The sequence below is a fragment of the Dendrobates tinctorius genome, unplaced genomic scaffold, assembly GCF_039654945.1.
Source record: "Dendrobates tinctorius isolate UK_male_01 unplaced genomic scaffold, ASM3965494v1 ptg000120l, whole genome shotgun sequence".
Taxonomy (NCBI): Eukaryota; Metazoa; Chordata; class Amphibia; order Anura; family Dendrobatidae; genus Dendrobates; species Dendrobates tinctorius.
The window spans coordinates 19,961,477-19,982,098 of record NW_027361788.1 but is presented as its reverse complement, the minus strand read 5'-3'; the positions used below and the strand labels follow the sequence as shown (position 1 = coordinate 19,982,098).

General features: G+C 46.7%; 1 protein-coding gene across 1 annotated transcript in view; it reads right to left on the bottom strand.

The window, feature by feature from the left end:
* Positions 1–14,062, bottom strand: part of AKNA (AT-hook transcription factor) — a 41,021-nt gene extending 26,959 nt beyond the window's left edge. Inside the window, exons 1-5 of the mRNA XM_073590840.1 lie at positions 13,930–14,062; positions 13,196–13,599; positions 11,721–12,607; positions 11,115–11,189; positions 9,710–9,866 (exon numbers count right to left, since the gene is read on the bottom strand). Of these exons, the coding sequence (XP_073446941.1) occupies positions 9,710–9,866; positions 11,115–11,189; positions 11,721–12,607; positions 13,196–13,550 (1,474 nt within the window). The 5' untranslated portion in view covers positions 13,551–13,599; positions 13,930–14,062. The remainder of the gene's footprint in view (positions 1–9,709; positions 9,867–11,114; positions 11,190–11,720; positions 12,608–13,195; positions 13,600–13,929) is intronic.
* Positions 14,063–20,622: the final 6,560 nt, after the last annotated feature.

The following is a 20,622-nucleotide window of genomic DNA, read 5'->3' as shown; positions in this document are numbered from 1 at the left end:
TAGCTGTGCAAACTTTAATTGCTCAGTCCATAGAAAGTGGGTCAGGGGAAATCTGATGAATGCCCCTCGTATTTATCTACACCGGAAAACAACATATATCAATAAGACAGATTCTGTGCCCTAAGAGTTCTAGATAAAAAAGTGATACAGTGACCTAGATATTGTAATATTGAGATGCTCGGACTGCAGAAATAGTTTCAGCTGCAGCTGTGACTAAATATGTTAGCTCAGGAAAAGGAAGTTGAGCAAAAAGTTTGTAGAGGTTTGGAGATGTGAGAGAGAGGTGGCTAAATGTGCAAAACAAGTGATACTTCCGCTCAGCTTTTGACTCGGCCAAGCATAATTTGGCACATACTTAACAGCTTTTCTAGGAGAGAAACGCTTTGCGGCACACAAACGGCAGTCATTGGAAATATTATGTAGCCATAGCATATCAGAGGCCATACATCCACTAATACCCATCCCTCTGAATGTGGAGGCTGCCACTATACCCATCCCTCTGAATGTGGAGGCTGCCACTATACCCATCCCTCTGAATGTGGGGGGCTGTCACTATACCCATCCCTCTGAATGTGGAGGCTGCCACTATACCCATCCCTCTGAATGTGGGGGCTGCCACTATACCCATCCCTCTGAATGTGGAGGCTGCCACTATACCCATCCCTCTGAATGTGGGGGGCTGTCACTATACCCATCCCTCTGAATGTGGAGGCTGCCACTATACCCATCCCTCTGAATGTGGGGGCTGCCACTATACCCATCCCTCTGAATGTGGGGGCTGCCACTATACCCATCCCTCTGAATGTAGGGGCTGCCACTATACCCTTCCCTCTGAACGTGGGGGCTGCCACTATACCCATCCCTCTGAACGTGGGGGCTGCCACTATACCCATCCCTCTGAATGTGGGGGCTGCCACTACACCCATCCCTCTGAATGTGAGGGTTGCCACTATACCCATCCCTCTGAATGTGGAGGCTGCCACTATACCCATCCCTCTGAATGTGGGGGCTGCCACTACACCCATCCCTCTGAATGTGAGGGTTGCCACTATACCCATCCCTCTGAATGTGGGGGCTGCCACTATACCCATCCCTCTGAATGTAGGGGCTGCCACTATACCCATCCCTCTGAATGTGGGGGCTGCCACTATACCCATCCCTCTGAATGTAGGGGCTGCCACTATACCAATCCCTCTGAATGTGGGGGCTGCCACTATACCCATCTATCTGAATGTGAGGGCTGGCACTATACCCATCCCTCTGAAAGTAGGGGCTGCCACTTTATCCATCCTTCTGATTTCTGGTAGGTCTGATCACCCGAGAGACTTGCCAATTCTTCCAGTAGGCTGAGAGGTCTTCACTTTTTTCAGGATCCTAACAGAAGTTTTGGGAGATTTGGCAAGTATGCCTTGGCATAATCTAATATTTGTAAGGCCGGAACCTTACACATATTTATGGCAATACTTGATACAGTTTATGTCCAATCAGGAGTGGATACAAAATTAATGGGATGATCTTGTATTTCTCTAACCTGTTGTATTCATTTTTGGCATTTGCTAAAAAAACGCACCAGAAACTGCAAGTTTGCTTCTATACTAAAGAAGACCTGTGCTCACCACTGTGTTTAGTTAAAAGGGTTTTACAGGCTAGAACTAAATTTCGGTAGTGTCTCAATCATAGTACAGATAGCAAAATGCAGACAGTGTGCATTGGGCACACTGTCAGAATTCTTCTTTGTTGCCTGCTTGAACAGTCGTGACGTCATCGCAAGTATCTCGTATGCATATGGTCAGTTGCTGACTAGCGATTATTCCTGCTTCTCTCTATGTTGTATTTAGAGAAGCGGATGAGAGGCTAGTCGGCTTGTGACCGCAAAATACATACTTGTGGTCATGTGATGACCACTCATGCAAGCAACAGAGGGGAATCCTGACAGTGTGCACAATGCACACTGTCAGGATTCATCTATATGAAGAATGAAGATGACACTGCAGGAATTTAGTTTTAGCTCGTGAAAACCCCTTTAAATGGAACCTGTCAGCAGGATTGTGCACAGTAACCTACAGACAGTGTCAGGTCGGCGCCGTTATACCGATTAAAATGATAATTTTTATTTTATTCGGTCGTCCATGACAGCACCACCTGAGAGAGGGGATCCGCCCTTTAGGAACAGGAAACCTACAGATACAAAAAGGGCGGCACCTCTCCCACGCATCAGTTGGTTTCCTGTTCCTAGAGGACAGGACTCCCTACAGATCGTCCGTCATGGAGTCGACGAGGGATTCCCAGGCCGGCTGACAGACTCAGGTAGCGGGGGGATCTCCTACCTCGGTCCAGTTCGGGGTCCCTGGAAGCACCACGGTGGGGCCGGGTAGGTCGCCACGGCTGTGGTTGGAGCAGGTGGAGCATAGGATCCGGTGGACAGCCGTCTCCAAAGTGCGGGCACCAGGTACGTATGCCCCTCCTGAGTCTCCCCCCGGGGTCCGGTCATCCTCCCGCGTCCGGGTCGGCGGTCGCGCCCGGTCGGCGGGCGCAGGCGGGTGCATGTGGGGGCGGCGGGCACACCGGAGCCGGGGGCGCCCTGCCGGCTCCGTTCTGCGCGCTCCCGCGGTCTCTGACGCACGGCGGAAGTGACGCGGAGGAAGGGGCGGGGCCGGGGACGCCGAAGCCGGAAGTCGGGTGGGACGCGCTGTACCCGTGGCGGGGGGGAGGCGGAGCATGCGGGGGGGGGGTCGCGGATGCTGGGGAGGTGCCGCGCCAGAACCCTGCTGACCCGGGAGGGAGGCCTTAAAAGGCAGGAGGCAACGCTGCGGGGGTGCTTCTGAAGGCCCAGCGATGGATACGACAGAAGCCCCCATAGAGCAGCAGGACGAGATACAGGAGCGGCCACAGAAGGAGGCCGTGGCGAAGCCTCATGCGAGTGGCCAGCAGAAGAAAAAACGATCAAGTGAACAGAGCCGCGGAAGTTCCTCCAGGCTAAAGGACCCTCCTGCCTCCCTCCGTGATCCGGTACCTGCCTCATCTGCATGGGTAAGAGATCTTCGTGAATGTACCCTGATGCAGTGTTCCCTTATGTATTTTTCGCAGGGGAGGAAAGCTACGGGAAAACAGAAGCACAGGGAATGTGCCCTCTGTAGTTGCCCCTTGCCAGACGGCCACCCCAAAAGATTATGTCAGCCATGTGTGCGACAAACGGTAGGGGTTGGAAGGGAACGAGGGCCAGGGATAGACTGACAGGCCCTTACATTCTCCCCCGTCCTTACAGGTAGCGGAAGAAACGCCGGATTTCACCACAAGCCTGAGAGAAATAATCAGGACAGAAATGAAAGCCCTGTCAAAAAGGGATTCTTCTAGGGGGAGAGAAGTTAGCTTCTCAGGTTCGGAGTCCTCGGTTGCTCCTAGGAACAATGACTCCTCGGATTCCCCGGCCTCCACTTCCTCTTCTTCGGATGAAGATTCGAGCCGTTTCTGTTTCCCGTTAGACCAGATGGACAAACTAGTTAAAACAATAAGGTCCACCATGGGAGTAACAGACTCAAAACCAGAACTCTCGGCACAAGACGTGATGTTCGGAGGTCTAGATCCCAGGAAGCGCAGGGCCTTCCCTTTAAATGATAAGGTCCAGAGCTTAATAGATAGGGAGTGGAAAAAACCCGAAAAAAGAGGCTCCTTGCCACCGGCCTTCAAACGAAGGTACCCATTTGATGACCCAGTGGTGAACAGATGGGATAAGGCCCCTAAGCTGGACGCGGCAGTAGCCAAAGCCTCCAGAAAATCTTCCATCCCTTTTGATGACATGGCTTCCCTAAAAGACCCGCTGGATAAAAAAGCGGATTCCTTTCTAAAGGGAACATGGGAGATGTCAGCAGGCGCCCTAAGACCAGCGATAGCTGCCACTTGTACAGCCAGATCCATGATGGTCTGGCTAGATCAACTGGATTCCCATCTGCGAGACGGAGCCTCAAGAGCATCCATTCGGAAAACCCAACCAATCATCCAGAGTGCCGCTGCTTTCCTGGCTGATGCTTCAGCAGACTCTGCAAGGATGGCGGCTAGATCCGCAGGGTTATCTAACGCAGCTCGAAGGGCCCTCTGGTTAAAATGCTGGCCAGGGGATATCCAGGCAAGGTCACGACTCTGCTCCATTCCTTGCGAGGGGGAATATCTATTTGGCTCTGCCCTGGATGAACTGTTAGAGAAAGCCGGGGATGATAAAAAGAAGTTTCCGAGCCTCCCGAATCCTTCTTATAGACGCCCCTTTACCAGGAAAGGATATTTCCGTAGAAGGTCATACAGAGATCAGGGCAGATGGGATGACAAAAGAAGGAGAGGTACAGGTTTCATGTTCGGAGGAGGGGGGCGCCAGGAAGGTCCAGCACGGGACACTAAAAAGCCGCCCCAATGACTAGAGGCCCCGGTAGGGGGGAGACTAGCTGCCTTCTACCCAGCCTGGTCCATGATTTCGGATAGTAATTGGATACGGGGGGTGATAGCTACGGGTCTACAACTGGAATTCACCCGGGTTCCCCATGATCGATTTAGGGTCACCCCAATCAGGTCCTCCACATCAGAACAAGCTGCCCTGGAGGCCGAGGTTCATGATCTTTGCCTTAAGAAGGTCCTAACTGTGGTTCCGGAAGGAGAAAGGGGGAAAGGTTTCTACTCCCCTCTGTTCCTGGTCCGCAAGCCAGACAGTTCCTTTAGGACTATAATTAATCTTAAGTCCCTCAATGAATTCTTGGTTATACGCCCGTTTAAAATGGAAACAATTAATTCAACAATAAAATTGTTGTTTCAAAACTGCTTTATGGTGGTGTTGGATTTAAAAGATGCTTACTACCATATACCCATTCATGCAGCTCATCAGCGCTTCCTCAGAGTGGCGGTTCAGTTAAATGGGTCAGTTGAACATTTCCAATATGCCGCCCTCCCCTTTGGAGTGGCAGTCGCTCCCCGGGTATTTACCAAAGTAGTAGCGGAAGTTATGGCCCATCTACGTGAATCTGACATTCTGGTAGTACCCTACTTAGATGACTTCCTGATTATAGGAAAAACTGCAAAACATTGTACGGAACAGCTACAGAGGGCAATGTCTGCCCTGGAGCGGTTAGGATGGCTGCTGAATATCAAAAAATCTCGGTTACAGCCGATAAAAATCCAGCAGTTTTTAGGCCTGATTCTAGATTCTGAGAAACAGGAATGCCGTCTTCCTCCGGAGAAGCTTGTTCGCTTACACTATCAGGTCCTGAACGCTTGCAATAACCCCACCATGTCCCTCAGGAAAGCCATGTCCCTTCTGGGTTCCCTCTTGTCCTGTATCCCGGCAGTCCAGTGGGCACAGTTTCATACAAGAAAACTGCAGGGCGAGGTCTTAAGGCATCAAAGAATCCTTGAGGGTTACTTAGAGGGCCAGCTAACCTTGTCCCGAAACACAAGGGAGTCCCTAGAGTGGTGGCTGGACAAGGATAATTTATCCAGAGGAGTTCCCTGGGAATTCGACATATCCCGCATAGTCACTACGGATGCTAGCCCTTCCGGCTGGGGGGCTCATATGGGTGAGTTCGTGGTCCAGGGCCTATGGGACCAGCACCAGATAAATATGTCATCTAATTTGAAAGAATTGACAGCAGTAGAACAGGCAGCTAAGAAGCTACTTATGTATCTGCAGGGCCATCATGTGCGAGTGCTCTCCGACAATCAGGTCACCGTGGCTTATATCAACCACCAAGGCGGGACTCGTTCCAAACCCCTGATGATTGTGGCAGAACGGTTGTTCCAACTAGCAGAGCAGCATTTTCTATCTTTGAAAGCGCTACACATAAAAGGGAAAGAAAACATTATGGCAGATTTCTTAAGCCCCAATCTGCTAAGGAAAGGAGAATGGTCCCTAAACATCTCGATCTTCCACCTGATTGTGCAAAGGTGGGGACAGCCAGAGGTAGACCTCTTCGCCACCAAAGAAAACAGAAAATTGAGACTATTCTGCTCCCTAAATCCCAGAGAGAACCCCCTGGCGGTAGATGCCTTTCTGATAAAGTGGGACTTCAGGCTAGCATACGCCTTCCCTCCCCTATCGCTACTACCCTTGGTGTTGAGAAAGATCAGGAAAGACAGAGCAAGGGTTATGGTCATCGCCCCATTTTGGCCCAGGAGGGCTTGGTTTTCTTGCCTCAGGACCATGTCAGTGTCCGATCCTTGGGTTCTTCCGGACATCCCGGATCTCCTATCCCAAGGCCCAGTCTTCCATCCTCAGGTGGCTGGCCTACATCTGACGGCGTGGAGTTTGAGCGGGCACTCTTAAAAGATAAAGGCTTCTCCCCAGACTTAATTAATACCCTTCTTAAAAGTAGAAAGGCCATTACTACCAAAATCTATGTTAGAATTTGGAAGAAATTCCTTCAGAGCTTGGGAATAATCGCTGGGGGTTCAAAACCTATAAATCAGATCTTAGAATTTCTTCAGAAAGGTCTGGACATGGGGCTTTCCACCAGTACCCTTAAAGTACAAGTAGCAGCCTTGGGGGCCCTCTTTAGCTGCAACATCGCGGGTAATTACTGGATCAGTAGATTCATTAAAGCAGCAGGAAGATCCAGGCCGGTAGTGAAGGATAGATTCATGCCATGGGACTTGAATCTAGTCCTCACGGCCATGACGGAAGCTCCATTCGAACCTATTTTATCAGCTTCCATAAAAATCCTGTCCCTCAAAGTAGCTTTCCTGGTAGCTCTAACATCAGCTCGCAGAGTTAGCGACATCCAGGCATTATCTAGGCGGCCTCCTTATATGCAGATTAAAAATGATAGGGTAATACTCACACCTGATCCAGCGTATTTACCTAAAGTGGTCTCTAACTTTCATAGGACTCAGGAAGTAGTCCTTCCATCCTTCCTCCCTAATCCGGCTAATAAGAAGGAAGAGAAACTACATACCCTGGATGTTAGGAGGTGCCTTATAGAATATGTGGCAGCTACCGATCCTTGGAAGAAAGATGATGCCCTGTTTATTTCCCACCAAGGCCCTAGGAAAGGTTATAGAGTATCAAAGAATACACTAGCCAGGTGGATTAGAGAAGCGATTGCCTTAGCATACACCTCAAAAGGCAGGTCGCCACCCGGGAAGCTGAGGGCACATTCCACCAGAGCCATGGCGACCTCGTGGGCCGAGAGATCAGAAGTCCCCATCGACCAGATATGTAAGGCGGCTACTTGGTCCTCTCCGAACACCTTTTATAGTCATTATAGGCTAGACTTGGGTGCTTCCACAGACCTCTCTTTTGGGATAAGGGTGCTGCAGGCTGTAGTCCCTCCCTAAAGTAGTTATTACTCTCTGTAATTCTCTCAGGTGGTGCTGTCATGGACGACCGAATAAAGTCTTAGTTACTCACCGGTTAACGGTATTTTTCGGAGTCCATGACAGCACCCATATATTCCCTCCCTTTAGTTTAATTTGGGTGTGAACTTCTTCCTCTTATACGTACACGGGTAATTTAAATTGTGTATAGTATTATGGATAAGTTATGTTATTAACCATGGTGGTCCTCTGTGCTCTGTAATCCAACTGATGCGTGGGAGAGGTGCCGCCCTTTTTGTATCTGTAGGTTTCCTGTTCCTAAAGGGCGGATCCCCTCTCTTAGGTGGTGCTGTCATGGACTCCGAAAAATACCGTTAACCGGTGAGTAACTAAGACTTTCAGTTTTGAGATAATGATATGCTTGTGCTCCAGGGCGGCCTGGGGGGGGGGTCTTGTTGTGGTGCTCTGATTAGATATTCATAATGCAGACTGCTGACAGGTCACTGATCCCGCACTGACCTGCCCCCTAGTTTACATAATGAATATTATATATACATACTATAAAGAAAAAAAAACCCTTTTGCAGGCAGAAGCCAGCCGTGGCACTTGCGCTGCAGCATAATCGCATGTGTAATGTGCATATAATTATTACGGTTGTGGTTATCTTGATATTTTAAAAAAGAAAAAAGCCATTTTAAAATGTCACCGGCCGCACCTGCGCAGTAGCAGCTATCGGTGTAAATAGAGGTGATCCGATAGCTGCTACTTCTCCAGCAAGATGGTGCCACCGGAGCATGCGCAGTAGCAGCTATCGGATCACAGCTATATACACCGATAGCTGCTACCGCGCAGGCGCCATTTTCAAATTGATTTTTTTTAAATATCGGGATAACCTCAAACATATTAATTCTATACACAGTAAACGTGAGATTGTGCTGCAAAGCAGGTGCAGCGGCTGACACCCGCCTGAAGAAGGGTTTTTTTTTAGTATGTACCGTATATATAATATTCATTATGTAAACTAGGGGCAGGTCAGTGAAGGATCAGTGAGGGAACTCAACCTTTCCAAAACTGAACTTCTTCTGCTCCCGCCATCTACGAACCTCCATAAATCTGACATTTCCCTCTTCGTGGGTGGCACCATAATAACACCCCGGCAGCAGGCGCGCTGTCTGGGTGTTATGTTTGACACCAATCTCTCCTTCACATCCTATATACAATCTCTTGCCCGCTCTTGCCGCTTACACCTAAAGAACATTTCTAGAATCTGCCCTTTTCTCACCATGGAGACAACAGAAATCCTCACAGTCGCCCTGATCCACTCCTGCCTGGACTACTGCAACGCTGTATTAATTGGCCTCCCCGTTACTCGACTTTCCCCTCTCCAGTCCATACTTAATGCAGCAACTGTTAACGTTGTTACTTATGACTATTGTGTTTGAAACTGTTAAACTGTAAAGCGCTGCGGAATATATTGGCGCTATATAAATAAAGATTATTATTATTAGCAGTGACCTGTCAGAAGTCATACTGATGAATACCTAATCAGAGGACCTAATCAGATCATTAACGCAAAACTGATAATAAAGATTACACAACAGCCACAAGATGGATTTCATCAACCAAGGTATCATTGTAATCAGTATAACAGCGCTGACCTGACACTGTCTGTAGGTTACTGTGCACAATCTTGCACACAGGTTCCATTTAAGGGAGTTTGACACCCTTTATTTTTATGAATGAGAGAGATTTTGAATCCACTTTAGTGGATATATCATGGTATCTGGGCTGCGCTTGCAGGAATGAATAATCCTTGATAGTATAAAGTTAAGGTTTTTACTCAACCAACGAGTTTCGGTGCCTATTACAAGATAAAAAAAATAAAGAAATATCAATGAATCCAAGCGTATTCAATCTCTGCCCACTTCATCTGATTGTCAGCTGCAGCTCGTTTTGAGCAGTGTGCAATCTCAGCAGCAGCAGGGAGGAAGGACACTGAGGAGCAGTCAATCAGGCTAGGTGGGTGGGGATTGAGTTTACACTTTCAGGAAAGATTATACAGCCATTCTTACATGAACTATCCAAGTAAATACACCAGCCTCATCAGGTCTAAAGAATCAAATTCATAATGTATAAGCTTTGTATTGTGAAATCTTGGGACAAATCCACTTAGAGGGTAGTTTCGCATACAATGTATTTTTTTTAAACCTGTAGTTTTAGATGTAGTTTTTTTAACCAAAGCCAGAAGTGATTCTAAGAATAAGGAAATATACAAATATTTCTTTATGATCTACTCCTGGCTTTGGCTGAACAAATCCATGCTTAAATCCATTCTAAAGGGATCTAATCTTGTAAAGATGGTAATTCAGCCATTCTATAAAAAATATAGAATTTTTAATGAAAAAATCCCCTTATTTACCTGTATGCACCTCAGTGGTCCCGTGATGACCGTCTACTGAGCTGAAAGTTGCAGCCTGAGGATGAGGTATGGAAAACTCCATAAGTTTTGTCCCCTGGTTGACTGTCCCCATGTGAATGCTGTGACTTGGTTGTGGAGGGTCCGAGTAGAGATGCACCTAAAAAATAAAACAATTGGTTAATCTATAGGTGAAGAATAGACTACAAGTACACAGACTTTATGTGGATGATGACTTTCCTTTATTTCAGCAGATACAAACTGTTTTATCATGGATTTGGGGATGTTTTTAGGAAATGACCAAGTGGGCAATAGCCTAAAGACCTTATTTTATGTGAGGGCCATCAAGGCAAACAGGTGATAGAGTTGCGTGTTGGTTTTTCCTTTTTTTTGCTCTAGAAGCTGTAGTTTTTGTCAATACCATAGGGTTTATGGGGTTTCTGATTAAGTTTCATTCAATTCTTTGAGCGACACATTGAAAAATAAGAACAAATTCTGCTTTTTTTATTTCTTTTTCATTTTCGCATTCACTATATGGGATAAATATTATCGGAATTTATTATATCGAACACACGTGTGGTTGATCGTTATACGAGTAGGAATACGAAATGTTTTATTTTTTTAGAATTTATTTATGTTCTGGGAAAAGGCGGGGAGGAGCGACAGAAACTTTTATATTTTTTTAATTTTTTTTAAATATATATATTTTTTACATTCTTTATTTGTTTCCCTCGGGGAGATTTCAAGAAGGGATCACTTGTTTGCTTGCACAATAAACTCCCGTCCTGTAATATTGTACGTATTACCTATCTCCTATGAAGTCTAGCGACAGGCTGTGCTTCATAGGTAGACAAATTTCGCTGCAAAGCGGGCCCTCAGTAGGACCCCAGCTGGATCATCGACACACCGCAATTATAGGGGTGGCCCATGGGAGTCGGAAGGGTCACTTTCCCCCATTTCTAACCTCTTAAGTGCTGCGATCAGGACTGCAATCGGAGGTTGATCTTAGGTACAGGCTGTATAACACAGCCAACGCCCTCGCTTTATGGAGCAGGATCACCTCTTGAGCCCGCTCCATACATGCAGGGCGTACATCAGTGCTACATGTATGGCCGATGTCACAAATTAAAACCTGGACATAGTTGGCCCCTCCAGTGGCCCTTGAGACTAACCTGAGACTGAGGCTGAACTCCAGGAATCAGGTGGGAGTGAAGAACAGGGGTTTGCATTGGGATCGATCAAGATTGTTCTGCTTACTTTACTAATTGACCACATTTACTGAAAAAAGTCCCCAGATCTCTGTCGCTCTACACGCAGAATGCAGTAGTACCAATGCCTAAAACCCTATAAATACATTTCCCACAGTGTCAGGTGTATATCATTTACGAAAACATGCCACGTTTCTTACTTTAGCACCTAGTCTCAGACGGTCAATGGTATTTTCAGCTTCAGCATACTTAGTGAGCAGCTTGTGGTAATCCTCCTTTAAAGAAGTAAGAGACATGGGGAGGTGAGAGAAGGTGAATATGTATTAACAGTAAAAGACAATTAGATAAAAACAAAACAATACAAGCGTGGAAACAAGAGAAATATTACATCATGACAATTTTCGGAATGTATCTTTCTAAGTAGTGGCCAATTCTTAAAAAAATAATACATTAATAAAGATGGAATTACGATTTTAAAATATAGCGGAAGGTGACATAGGGCCTCATTTATCAAAGTGGTGTAACAGAACATTTGTCCTTGCAACAAAAGTTCAGTTTTCACATCCTAATATTATTTTTTCCGTTAGGTTAAGTTCCCACAATGAGTGTTTGGTGAGTTTTTAACGCTGTGTATTTTCTCGCTGTTCAAAAAACACAGCGTCTTACAGTTCCAGCAAAGTGGATGGGATTTATAGAAATCTCATGAACACGTCTATATGTTTTTTTTTACCTGCAGCTTTTCCTTATCTAATGCGATTCTGGGGGGAAATGTGCACATAAAACTCAACATATCAGCATATACAGACCTGCAGCTGATGAACCAGCTCAGTAGCTTCTTGTGGGGTCTTGAATTCTGGTGGTACGGCTGGGGACACAACTGTCTCTTGAACCGGCTTTTCGGTGCTGCTAAGCAGGACTTCCCTCACTATCTCTGCTGGAGACTTGAAGATAACAGGAACTCCTTGGCTTGGCATTTCTGGTCTACGTGGTTGAGGAGGACGATATCCCTCTTCATCCTTTGGAAATCGGACTTTGGGTCCAACTTTGGAAAAATCAGGCAAAGGGTAGTTCAGTTGACCTCTACCATACAGAGGTGTGGTTGAAAGTTTGCTTTTCTTCATTGTCGGGGGCTCTCCATGCTGTGTCTTGGTAGGTGCTAAAACGGTCTTAGATCGTACAGTCCTGACCTGTTTAGAGTCTCTAGTAAAGTTGGAGATGTTTGTAGAGATCTGACTAGGGATGACTTCTGGGTTTTCCGCACTTTCTGTACATGAGGATTCAGGGAGAGTTTCATCTTCAATCCGAGGACCAATGCTTAACCTACCAAAACGACTCATGAGTTTTGTGTCCCAAGTGCTAGGAATGGGAGGAGATGATGGAGAAAGGGTTTCGGTGGCATCTTGATCTTCTTGATTGGCTGGATTTTCATAAAATTCGACTTCATTTTTGGGCTCTTCTCTTGATGTTTGGCCATATCCTTCATAACTTCTATGTAGAGGACTTTCATCAAAAAGCTCTGACTGTGCTTGGTTCCAACTATCATCTTCATCCCTATTCCACGCTCCTGGGGAACTTCCTCGATCTACCTCATCTTCTGTCATATCCAATTGTTGGTCTCTGCTGGGGGGATGACGATCTAATACAGAAGGCAATGTAATTGATTTACTGGTGTGTCTCAATGAGCTGTGATTTCCTAAAAGAATAAGAAATAAACAATAAATCAGACCTTTTGTTATGGAGGCCATTAATAATCTATTTTGGCCAAATGACTATTTTAAGTGAGACCAATACTTGGCTTGACCACAAAGAATTTGAAAACGGGGAGAACTTTTCAATTCAGACGGCAATAACTAATATGGAGCTTGGGAATGTACAGGTTCTCATTGGGTAGATCCGGTTGGTGTATGATTCTAAATTAGAAAAAGGGTATGCAAATTAGCTCTGCTCCAAAGAAGACAAATAATTTGCATAAAACAAAAGCTGAAAAATAGCTGCCAGACTTCACTTTTCTGCAAGCTTGATAATGATCTTCTCAATTTCAAGTGGATAATTATCAAGCGTGTTAAGTTTTTTGCACCCACACATTATATATTTATTAATAGCCCAATTGTGCAGCATTTTCGAGAACTTTGAACAGTTTGTCTACCCTGGTGACATCTGGTTATATCTGCATAGGAAATAGACTGACAATGTAAAATTGATACTCTAAAAGAGGCTCCGAGAGTTTGGCTGGAAGCTGCAATAGTATAGAAATGGTGCATTTACCCTAATATTTACTTACCTGTATCGTGACTGATAAAACCATCGCTGTTCCCCAAATTTTCTGTTTGAGGTCTTTCGTCAGCCACCCCAGATAAACTGAAATCTTCTTGCCAGCTGTGCACACCAGATCTGTCGTCTCCTGAAGGCGTTCCTGGGCGGAGTATACCCTCTTTGTATAGTTCCTCCATCCATTCTTCGTCAAAAGCCAGCACCTGCTCATCATCATCTTCCAGCTCGAGGTCGCCTTGACTGTCCACCTTCAAGAGCCCTTCTTCATCCATTCCAATGACTCCGTTCTCGTCCATGTACCATGCAAAATTGTTCTCCTCTTCATCGCTGCTCTCACTCGGCCGCTGGCGATTATGATTGTCCATGGTCAGGGAGAGTGACGTGAGACGGCCTCCCCCAGTGTCATATCACCTGCTGGAACACAATCATTTACAACACCATAAGCTAGTCGGACTGCAATAAGTATGAGAGCACTTTTCACACAAGTGCCACCTCCCCTTGTCTTTTTTGTTTTCCTGTTCATCGCCTTCACTATTTCTAATCTTCCTGTCTGCTTCTTCCTCTCCGTTAATCTTTTTCTTGTAAGATCGGTCTATTTTACAGTCCTTGCCACCTTTTTTTTACCTCTCTACTCCCTTCTGCTTCCTTTCCAAACTTTTTTCTTGCATCAGATCCTTTGCAACGCTCCTTTTCTTTCTTCCTCTCTATCCCATTTTTTTCCCTTTTGCTTTCCATCTCACATACCTCTGCGTGTTTTCCCGGCGCTCCATCCAGCTTACAGCCATTTCTGTTGATTCTCCCGGCTAAGTCAGCTGACCGAAATAAAAAGCCTCTTCTTAACATCCCTCCCCCCTCCTTACCACATCCCCAGCTTCCCCCCTCCACTTCCCCTCCACAAGTGATGTAAGGCGACTATACCCACAAACCTTATGGCTGACCTGCGCACATCGCAATTACAAAATCCACATCCTGAGACGTGTTCGGTTATGTGCGGGCTTGAGAGTTCGCCTTTTTTTGACACATATGCCCTCCCATTTAATAACCATCAGATTACTGGCAACCCTTCAGTAGTATTGTTACTGCCGTATTACGTGGGCTCCGAGCTTCCCGCACTTGGAAAGAATTACTTAATCATACTGACATGTTTTCTTCCATTCTTAAAAAGGAAATTAAAAGTCCAGGTTTACTTTGGATAATATATACTGTGCAGTAAGGGTTAAAATTGTTTCAGATTTAAAGGGACAGGACAATAATAACTGAAAACATGTAGCTAATAGTCACTAATAGTCCAGATTTGGGACCTGAGGCCTCAGAGACATTGGTCAGTGACCCCCTTATGATACTAACTGTACCAAACCCATTTTCAAACTTCTGATTTGAAAGGGAATAAGTTAATTTTGGGGGGATCATCTAATATCATTGCAGCATGATGTAGGGGCTGAGAGTCTGATTCCAGTGATGTGTCACTTGCTGTCATTTTGATAAAATCATTGTTTTCTCTGCTGCAGATCTAGCAGAGCTCAAATGCTGAGCCCTGTATAACCCCGCCCACACCACTGATTGGAAGCTTTCTGGGTATCCTGCACATTGACTGCTAATCAGTGGTGGGGTCGTGGTTGGACTAGGAGGCACGAGACACCTAGTCCTGTAGTGATAATCTCCTGCTGATAAAACTGATTTTATTAAAACAGTAACATAGACTAGTAAGTGATATATCACTGGAATCAGGGTCTCAGCCACTACATCATACTACTCTCAGATTACATAACAAAAGCCTGCTGGCAGATTCCCTTTAAGGCCCTCCATTACATTACATAAATTGTCAAAACTCACCAATTTCGGCAGGATCGGCCCTTCTTATGTATATGAGGGCCTTCTGACTGTCCCCAGAAGATTGTGTGATTCTTTTATATGAGCCTTTTGTTGGGAGGCGAGATAAGCCGCCATCAGATGATTCAGACAGCGGCTGAGACGAGGTCTTTTGTATCGGGGTGTTGGGAGAGGTAGCTGTGATTTGGTCGTCAGCCATCTTTCTATGTCAGTGTTTGTCAAATGTGCTTTCCGTTTTTTTTCCACATACCCATCATATTTTACTGAGCTATTCACGTCACCTTTTTTTTTTGTATACCGACTGTCCGCATTAAAAATATAGAGATATATTCTAATACGATCCGTTTTGCAGAAGGAACTTAACCATTTAAGTGAATGCGTCAGTGAGCAATAATTGGACAGGATGCTAGGAGAATCGGGAAATCGCCATCCGTTTTTGTTTTTTTTTGCAGGTGAGAAAATAGGATTATACTCAGTGGTGAAGGAGAAATAAAATGCCAACAGTCGAAAAAACGGCCAAAGTTCTTGTTCTTTTTCCTCTGTGTAAAATGGACGCAGACATGTACATAAGCCCATAATGATGAGTATAATTTTTGCCCCTTGCCACGGCTGTACAATTGCTCCAGAATGACTTTACTACATTGCAATGCTTCATAAATGAACCAGCAGCTGCCGGCGTGTGTCCGATTATCTGGTTCAATATGATCTGCTTGTGCTGGTCCCCGTGCAATGGCGCCATATGGGTCACACACACAATGGAGGCATTAGTATATCAATTCCACTCAGACGCCAGTGACCTATTAAAACACGTGTCCAGTTATAGCAATCTGACGGCTGCCCAAGCCCCAGCATTAAATGTGTCACCATAGCGGCTCCTAGTATCTGCCTAGGCTGCTAAAAAAACATTTATTTTCTAATAAAATAAAAATTAAAGCTAATAAAAGTGTAATTAAAGTCAAATAAAATGACCAACTAGACATTCATTGTGTCACTGTGCCCTATAGCCTGCCAGGATGCAATGCAGCCTTTTGGGGAATATGAATAGTACTGACGATGCCAATGACCGCAGAATTGTAATTCAGCTTTCCATGACTCCTGAATGGCTGAGCAGTAACCCATTTTGCTGCCCTTGTTCGCACATTAGTTTAAATGCTGTATTTTTTTTTTGTATGGAAATTCAGCTACATTACACGGTGCTTTTTTTAGTGGGGCACTCCTTAGGGGTCCTAATGTTAAAAAATATCATTGATCCTTGAATGGGCAATACTGCTAAATTCAGTCCATGTAATAGCGCCATATAGTGCCCAAATAGATTTTCCCATAGACTGGGGCTATACAGTGACTTTAGGAATAACGCAGATCATGTGGTCATATATTGCCATATACTGCTGAATCAACTGAAAGGGGCCACAAAGTACCATGACAAGCAAGTTGCAAAAAGTGGGAACATTAGTTGCTTTTTTTGTGACTTGCAATGTGACATCATTCCATTCATTATGCTGCGAGCTAGCGACCAATGTAACAGTCAAAATGGCAGTGTAGCCCCAGCCTGACATTGCTATATAATACTTCCATACAAATGATTGGCGGACACAGTCAGAAAAGGGCCCCTGTGACAGAACAATATATGGGCCCTTTGCAGCCAAAGATCTCCTAAAAATGGTCAAAATGGGCCCCCTTATCTCCTGCTTCCATACTCCTCTAAATACTAGGTGGTCTTACTGCTGGGGGTCCTCTGTTTAGGGCTCCCTATGCATAGGGGCACTGGATAATTGCCTATGTTTTTAATTTGTGCACAATCCCCAGCGAAAATCAACACCAAACCCCATTCACCTCTGCAATGCAAAGGATACAATCTGCGGCAGCATCGTGACCGTAACCCCTGGCTTTTCTGGGACATTTTGCCATCCTGCCGTGATTGGGATTTTATGAGATTTTATTGGAGCCATTTATAATAAAGAAAGAATTAAAACTGCAATTTCTGAAAAGGCGAAACGAGATTGAGGCCATATAGAAAATCGGGCCGGCCATGACCAAAAATTGCTGATGTGGTTGGCACCATGCGCTTGTTCACATTGCTAACGGGCGCAGCTGCTGTTTTTCCTTTGATATCATTATTTTGGTCTATAAAACTTATTAGAATAGTGATTGCTGTGATTTTATTCTAGGTGGACCATCAGTCCCGTGTGTGAAACCGGCCATGCGCAACGGCTATAGAGGGGTCCGCGTGTCCAGACCGTACCTGTGATGTCGCCGGGGGTTCTCTGTAGCGCTGCAGCCGATCGGTGACAGCTATTGGGCTGCTGCGTTCTCATTAATTCTGCTTGTCCGACATCTGTCCAAGGCCGCCTGCCGGTACGGAAACGAATGTCTGTCAATTTTATTTTACAACAGTGACTACTTTATTTAAAAGGGCCTTTACCACTGCTATTTTACTGCCGATTTTGAGCTCTACCCTTAAAGGAGAGTTCCGAAAATGTAAAATATCACCTCTCCGGGATGGGGGTTAAAGGGGTCCTCCGGTGAAAACAAGTTAACAGGTCTCTGCAGGCGGTCCGGCCGCTGAGACCCACACAGACCGGCAGAAAGGGGCGCTTTATGAAAATGGTGCGGCAGATTGGACTTCGTGCTCCGCTCCATTCATTCTCTATGAGGCTGCCGGAAAATAGAGGGCAGCGCTCTGTAGTCCCATGGGGGATGAATAGAGCGGGGGGTTGAGTGCGCCGCACAGAGAAAATGCCCCATTCTGCTGATTAATAAGGGGTCCCAGCGGTCGGACCCCCACCAAGCCATAAATTGTGGATAGGTGGTAACTTGCAATCACTGGAGATCCCCTTTAAGTGTCTGAGTGCCCCAGTGACCCTTTCTGGGAATGAAGCGGCGGTCAAGCTCGGTGACTACTTATCCGAGATAGCTGAGGAGTTGCCCATAGCAACCAGTCAGATTTCTGCTAAAGTCCTATGACCGAATGTCTGCGCCCCCCGGAGAGAGACACTGCTCAGATTTACAATGATAACATATATGTTGTACAGCTTTTCTTATAGGAATTGTAGTGTAGTGAGGCAGTTGTCCTTAGCAACCAATCAGCGCTCGTCTTTCATTTTATAACCTACACTGGGACAATAAAAGCTGCAATCTGATAGTTTACTTTGATGCTATTGACAACTGCTGCCGCCTGTATATAAGAGCCCCAGTCAGAGCCGGAGCCCGGCAGTAGTAGCGGCAGCGCTGTACTACACGCCAGGACGGAACATAAAGTAAGAAGGTGGAGGCAGGGAGAGCAGATGGCGGGGGACACAGAGGGGAAAGAGCTCAGTGTAAAGGCTGCGGGATAATGGGGGGTGAAGAAAGGAGGGGGAAAGCGGCCGCTGGGACATGGAGACCGGGGGACGGGGCGAAAGTAGAAGATACGGAGAAGAACAGAGAGGAAGGTGCCCATGGTACATACAGTGCGGGGAAACGGTGCATACACCCGGCGCTGAGGCTCCGGCCGCCGCTCTCCGCTCCGCTCAGGTTGCCTAGAGCAGCGCTGTACAAACTAGAGGCGCTCAGTGATTGTGTGTAACCATGGCAACCGGGCGTGCGCGGCGCTGCACACAGGAGAGAGACACACAGTGCACACACAGGAGAGAGACACACAGTGCACACACAGGAGAGAGACACACACTGCACACACAGGAGAGGGACACAGTACACACAGGAGAGAGACAGTACACAATAGAGAGAGAGACACAGGAGAGAGACACACACTGCACACACAGGAGAGAGACACACAGTGCACACACAGGAGAGAGACACACAGTGCACACACAGGAGAGAGACACACACTGCACACACAGGAGAGGGACACAGTACACACAGGAGAGGGACACAGAGTACACACAGGAGAGGGACACAGTACACACAGGAGAGAGACAGTACACAATAGAGAGAGACACACAGGAGAGAGACACACACTGCACACACAGGAGAGGGACGCACAGTACACACAGGAGAGGGACACACAGTACACACAGGAGAGAGACACACAGTGCACACACAGGAGAGAGACACACACTGCACACACAGGAGAGGGACACAGTACACACAGGAGAGGGACACAGAGTACACACAGGAGAGGGACACAGTACACACAGGAGAGAGACAGTACACAATAGAGAGAGACACACACACTGCACACACAGGAGAGGGACGCACAGTACACACAGGAGAGGGACACACAGTACACACAGGAGAGAGACACACAGTGCACACACAGGAGAGAGACACACAGTGCACACACAGGAGAGAGACACACACTGCACACACAGGAGAGGGACACAGTACACACAGGAGAGAGACACAGAGTACACACAGGAGAGGGACACAGTACACACAGGAGAGAGACAGTACACAATAGAGAGAGACACACAGGAGAGAGACACACACTGCACACACAGGAGAGGGACACACAGTACACACAGGAGAGGGACACACAGTACACACAGGAGAGGGACACAGAGTACACACAGGAGAGGGACACACAGTACACACAGGAGAGAGACAGAGTACACACAGGAGAGAGACACAGAGTACACACAGGAGAGGGACACACAGGAGAGAGACACACACTGCACACACAGGAGAGGGACACAGTACACACAGGAGAGAGACACAGAGTACACACAGGAGAGGGACACAGTACACACAGGAGAGAGACAGTACACAATAGAGAGAGACACACAGGAGAGAGACACACACTGCACACACAGGAGAGGGACACACAGTACACACAGGAGAGGGACACAGTACACACAGGAGAGGGACACACAGTACACACAGGAGAGAGACACAGAGTACACACAGGAGGGGGACACACAGGAGAGAGACACACACTGCACACACAGGAGAGGGACACACAGTACACACAGGAGAGGGACACACAGTACACACAGGAGAGGGACACACAGTACACACAGGAGAGGGACACACAGTACACACAGGAGAGAGACAGAGTACACACAGGAGAGAGACACAGAGTACACACAGGAGAGGGACACACAGGAGAGAGACACACACTGCACACACAGGAGAGGGACACACAGTACACACAGGAAAGGGACACACAGTACACACAGGAGAGAGACACACAGTACACACAGGAGAGGGACACAGTACACACAGGAGAGAGACAGTACACAATAGAGAGAGACACACAGGAGAGAGACACACTGCACACACAGGAGAGGGACACACAGTACACACAGGAGAGGGACACACAGTACACACAGGAGAGGGACACACAGTACACACAGGAGAGAGACACAGAGTACACACAGGAGAGGGACACACAGGAGAGAGACACACTGCACACACAGGAGAGGGACACACAGTACACACAGGAGAGAGACACAGAGTACACACAGGAGAGGGACACAGTACACACAGGAGAGAGACAGTACACAATAGAGAGAGACACACAGGAGAGATACACACACTGCACACACAGGAGAGGGACACACAGTACACACAGGAGAGGGACACACAGTACACACAGGAGAGGGACACACAGTACACACAGGAGAGGGACACAGAGTACACACAGGAGAGGGAGACACACACTGCACA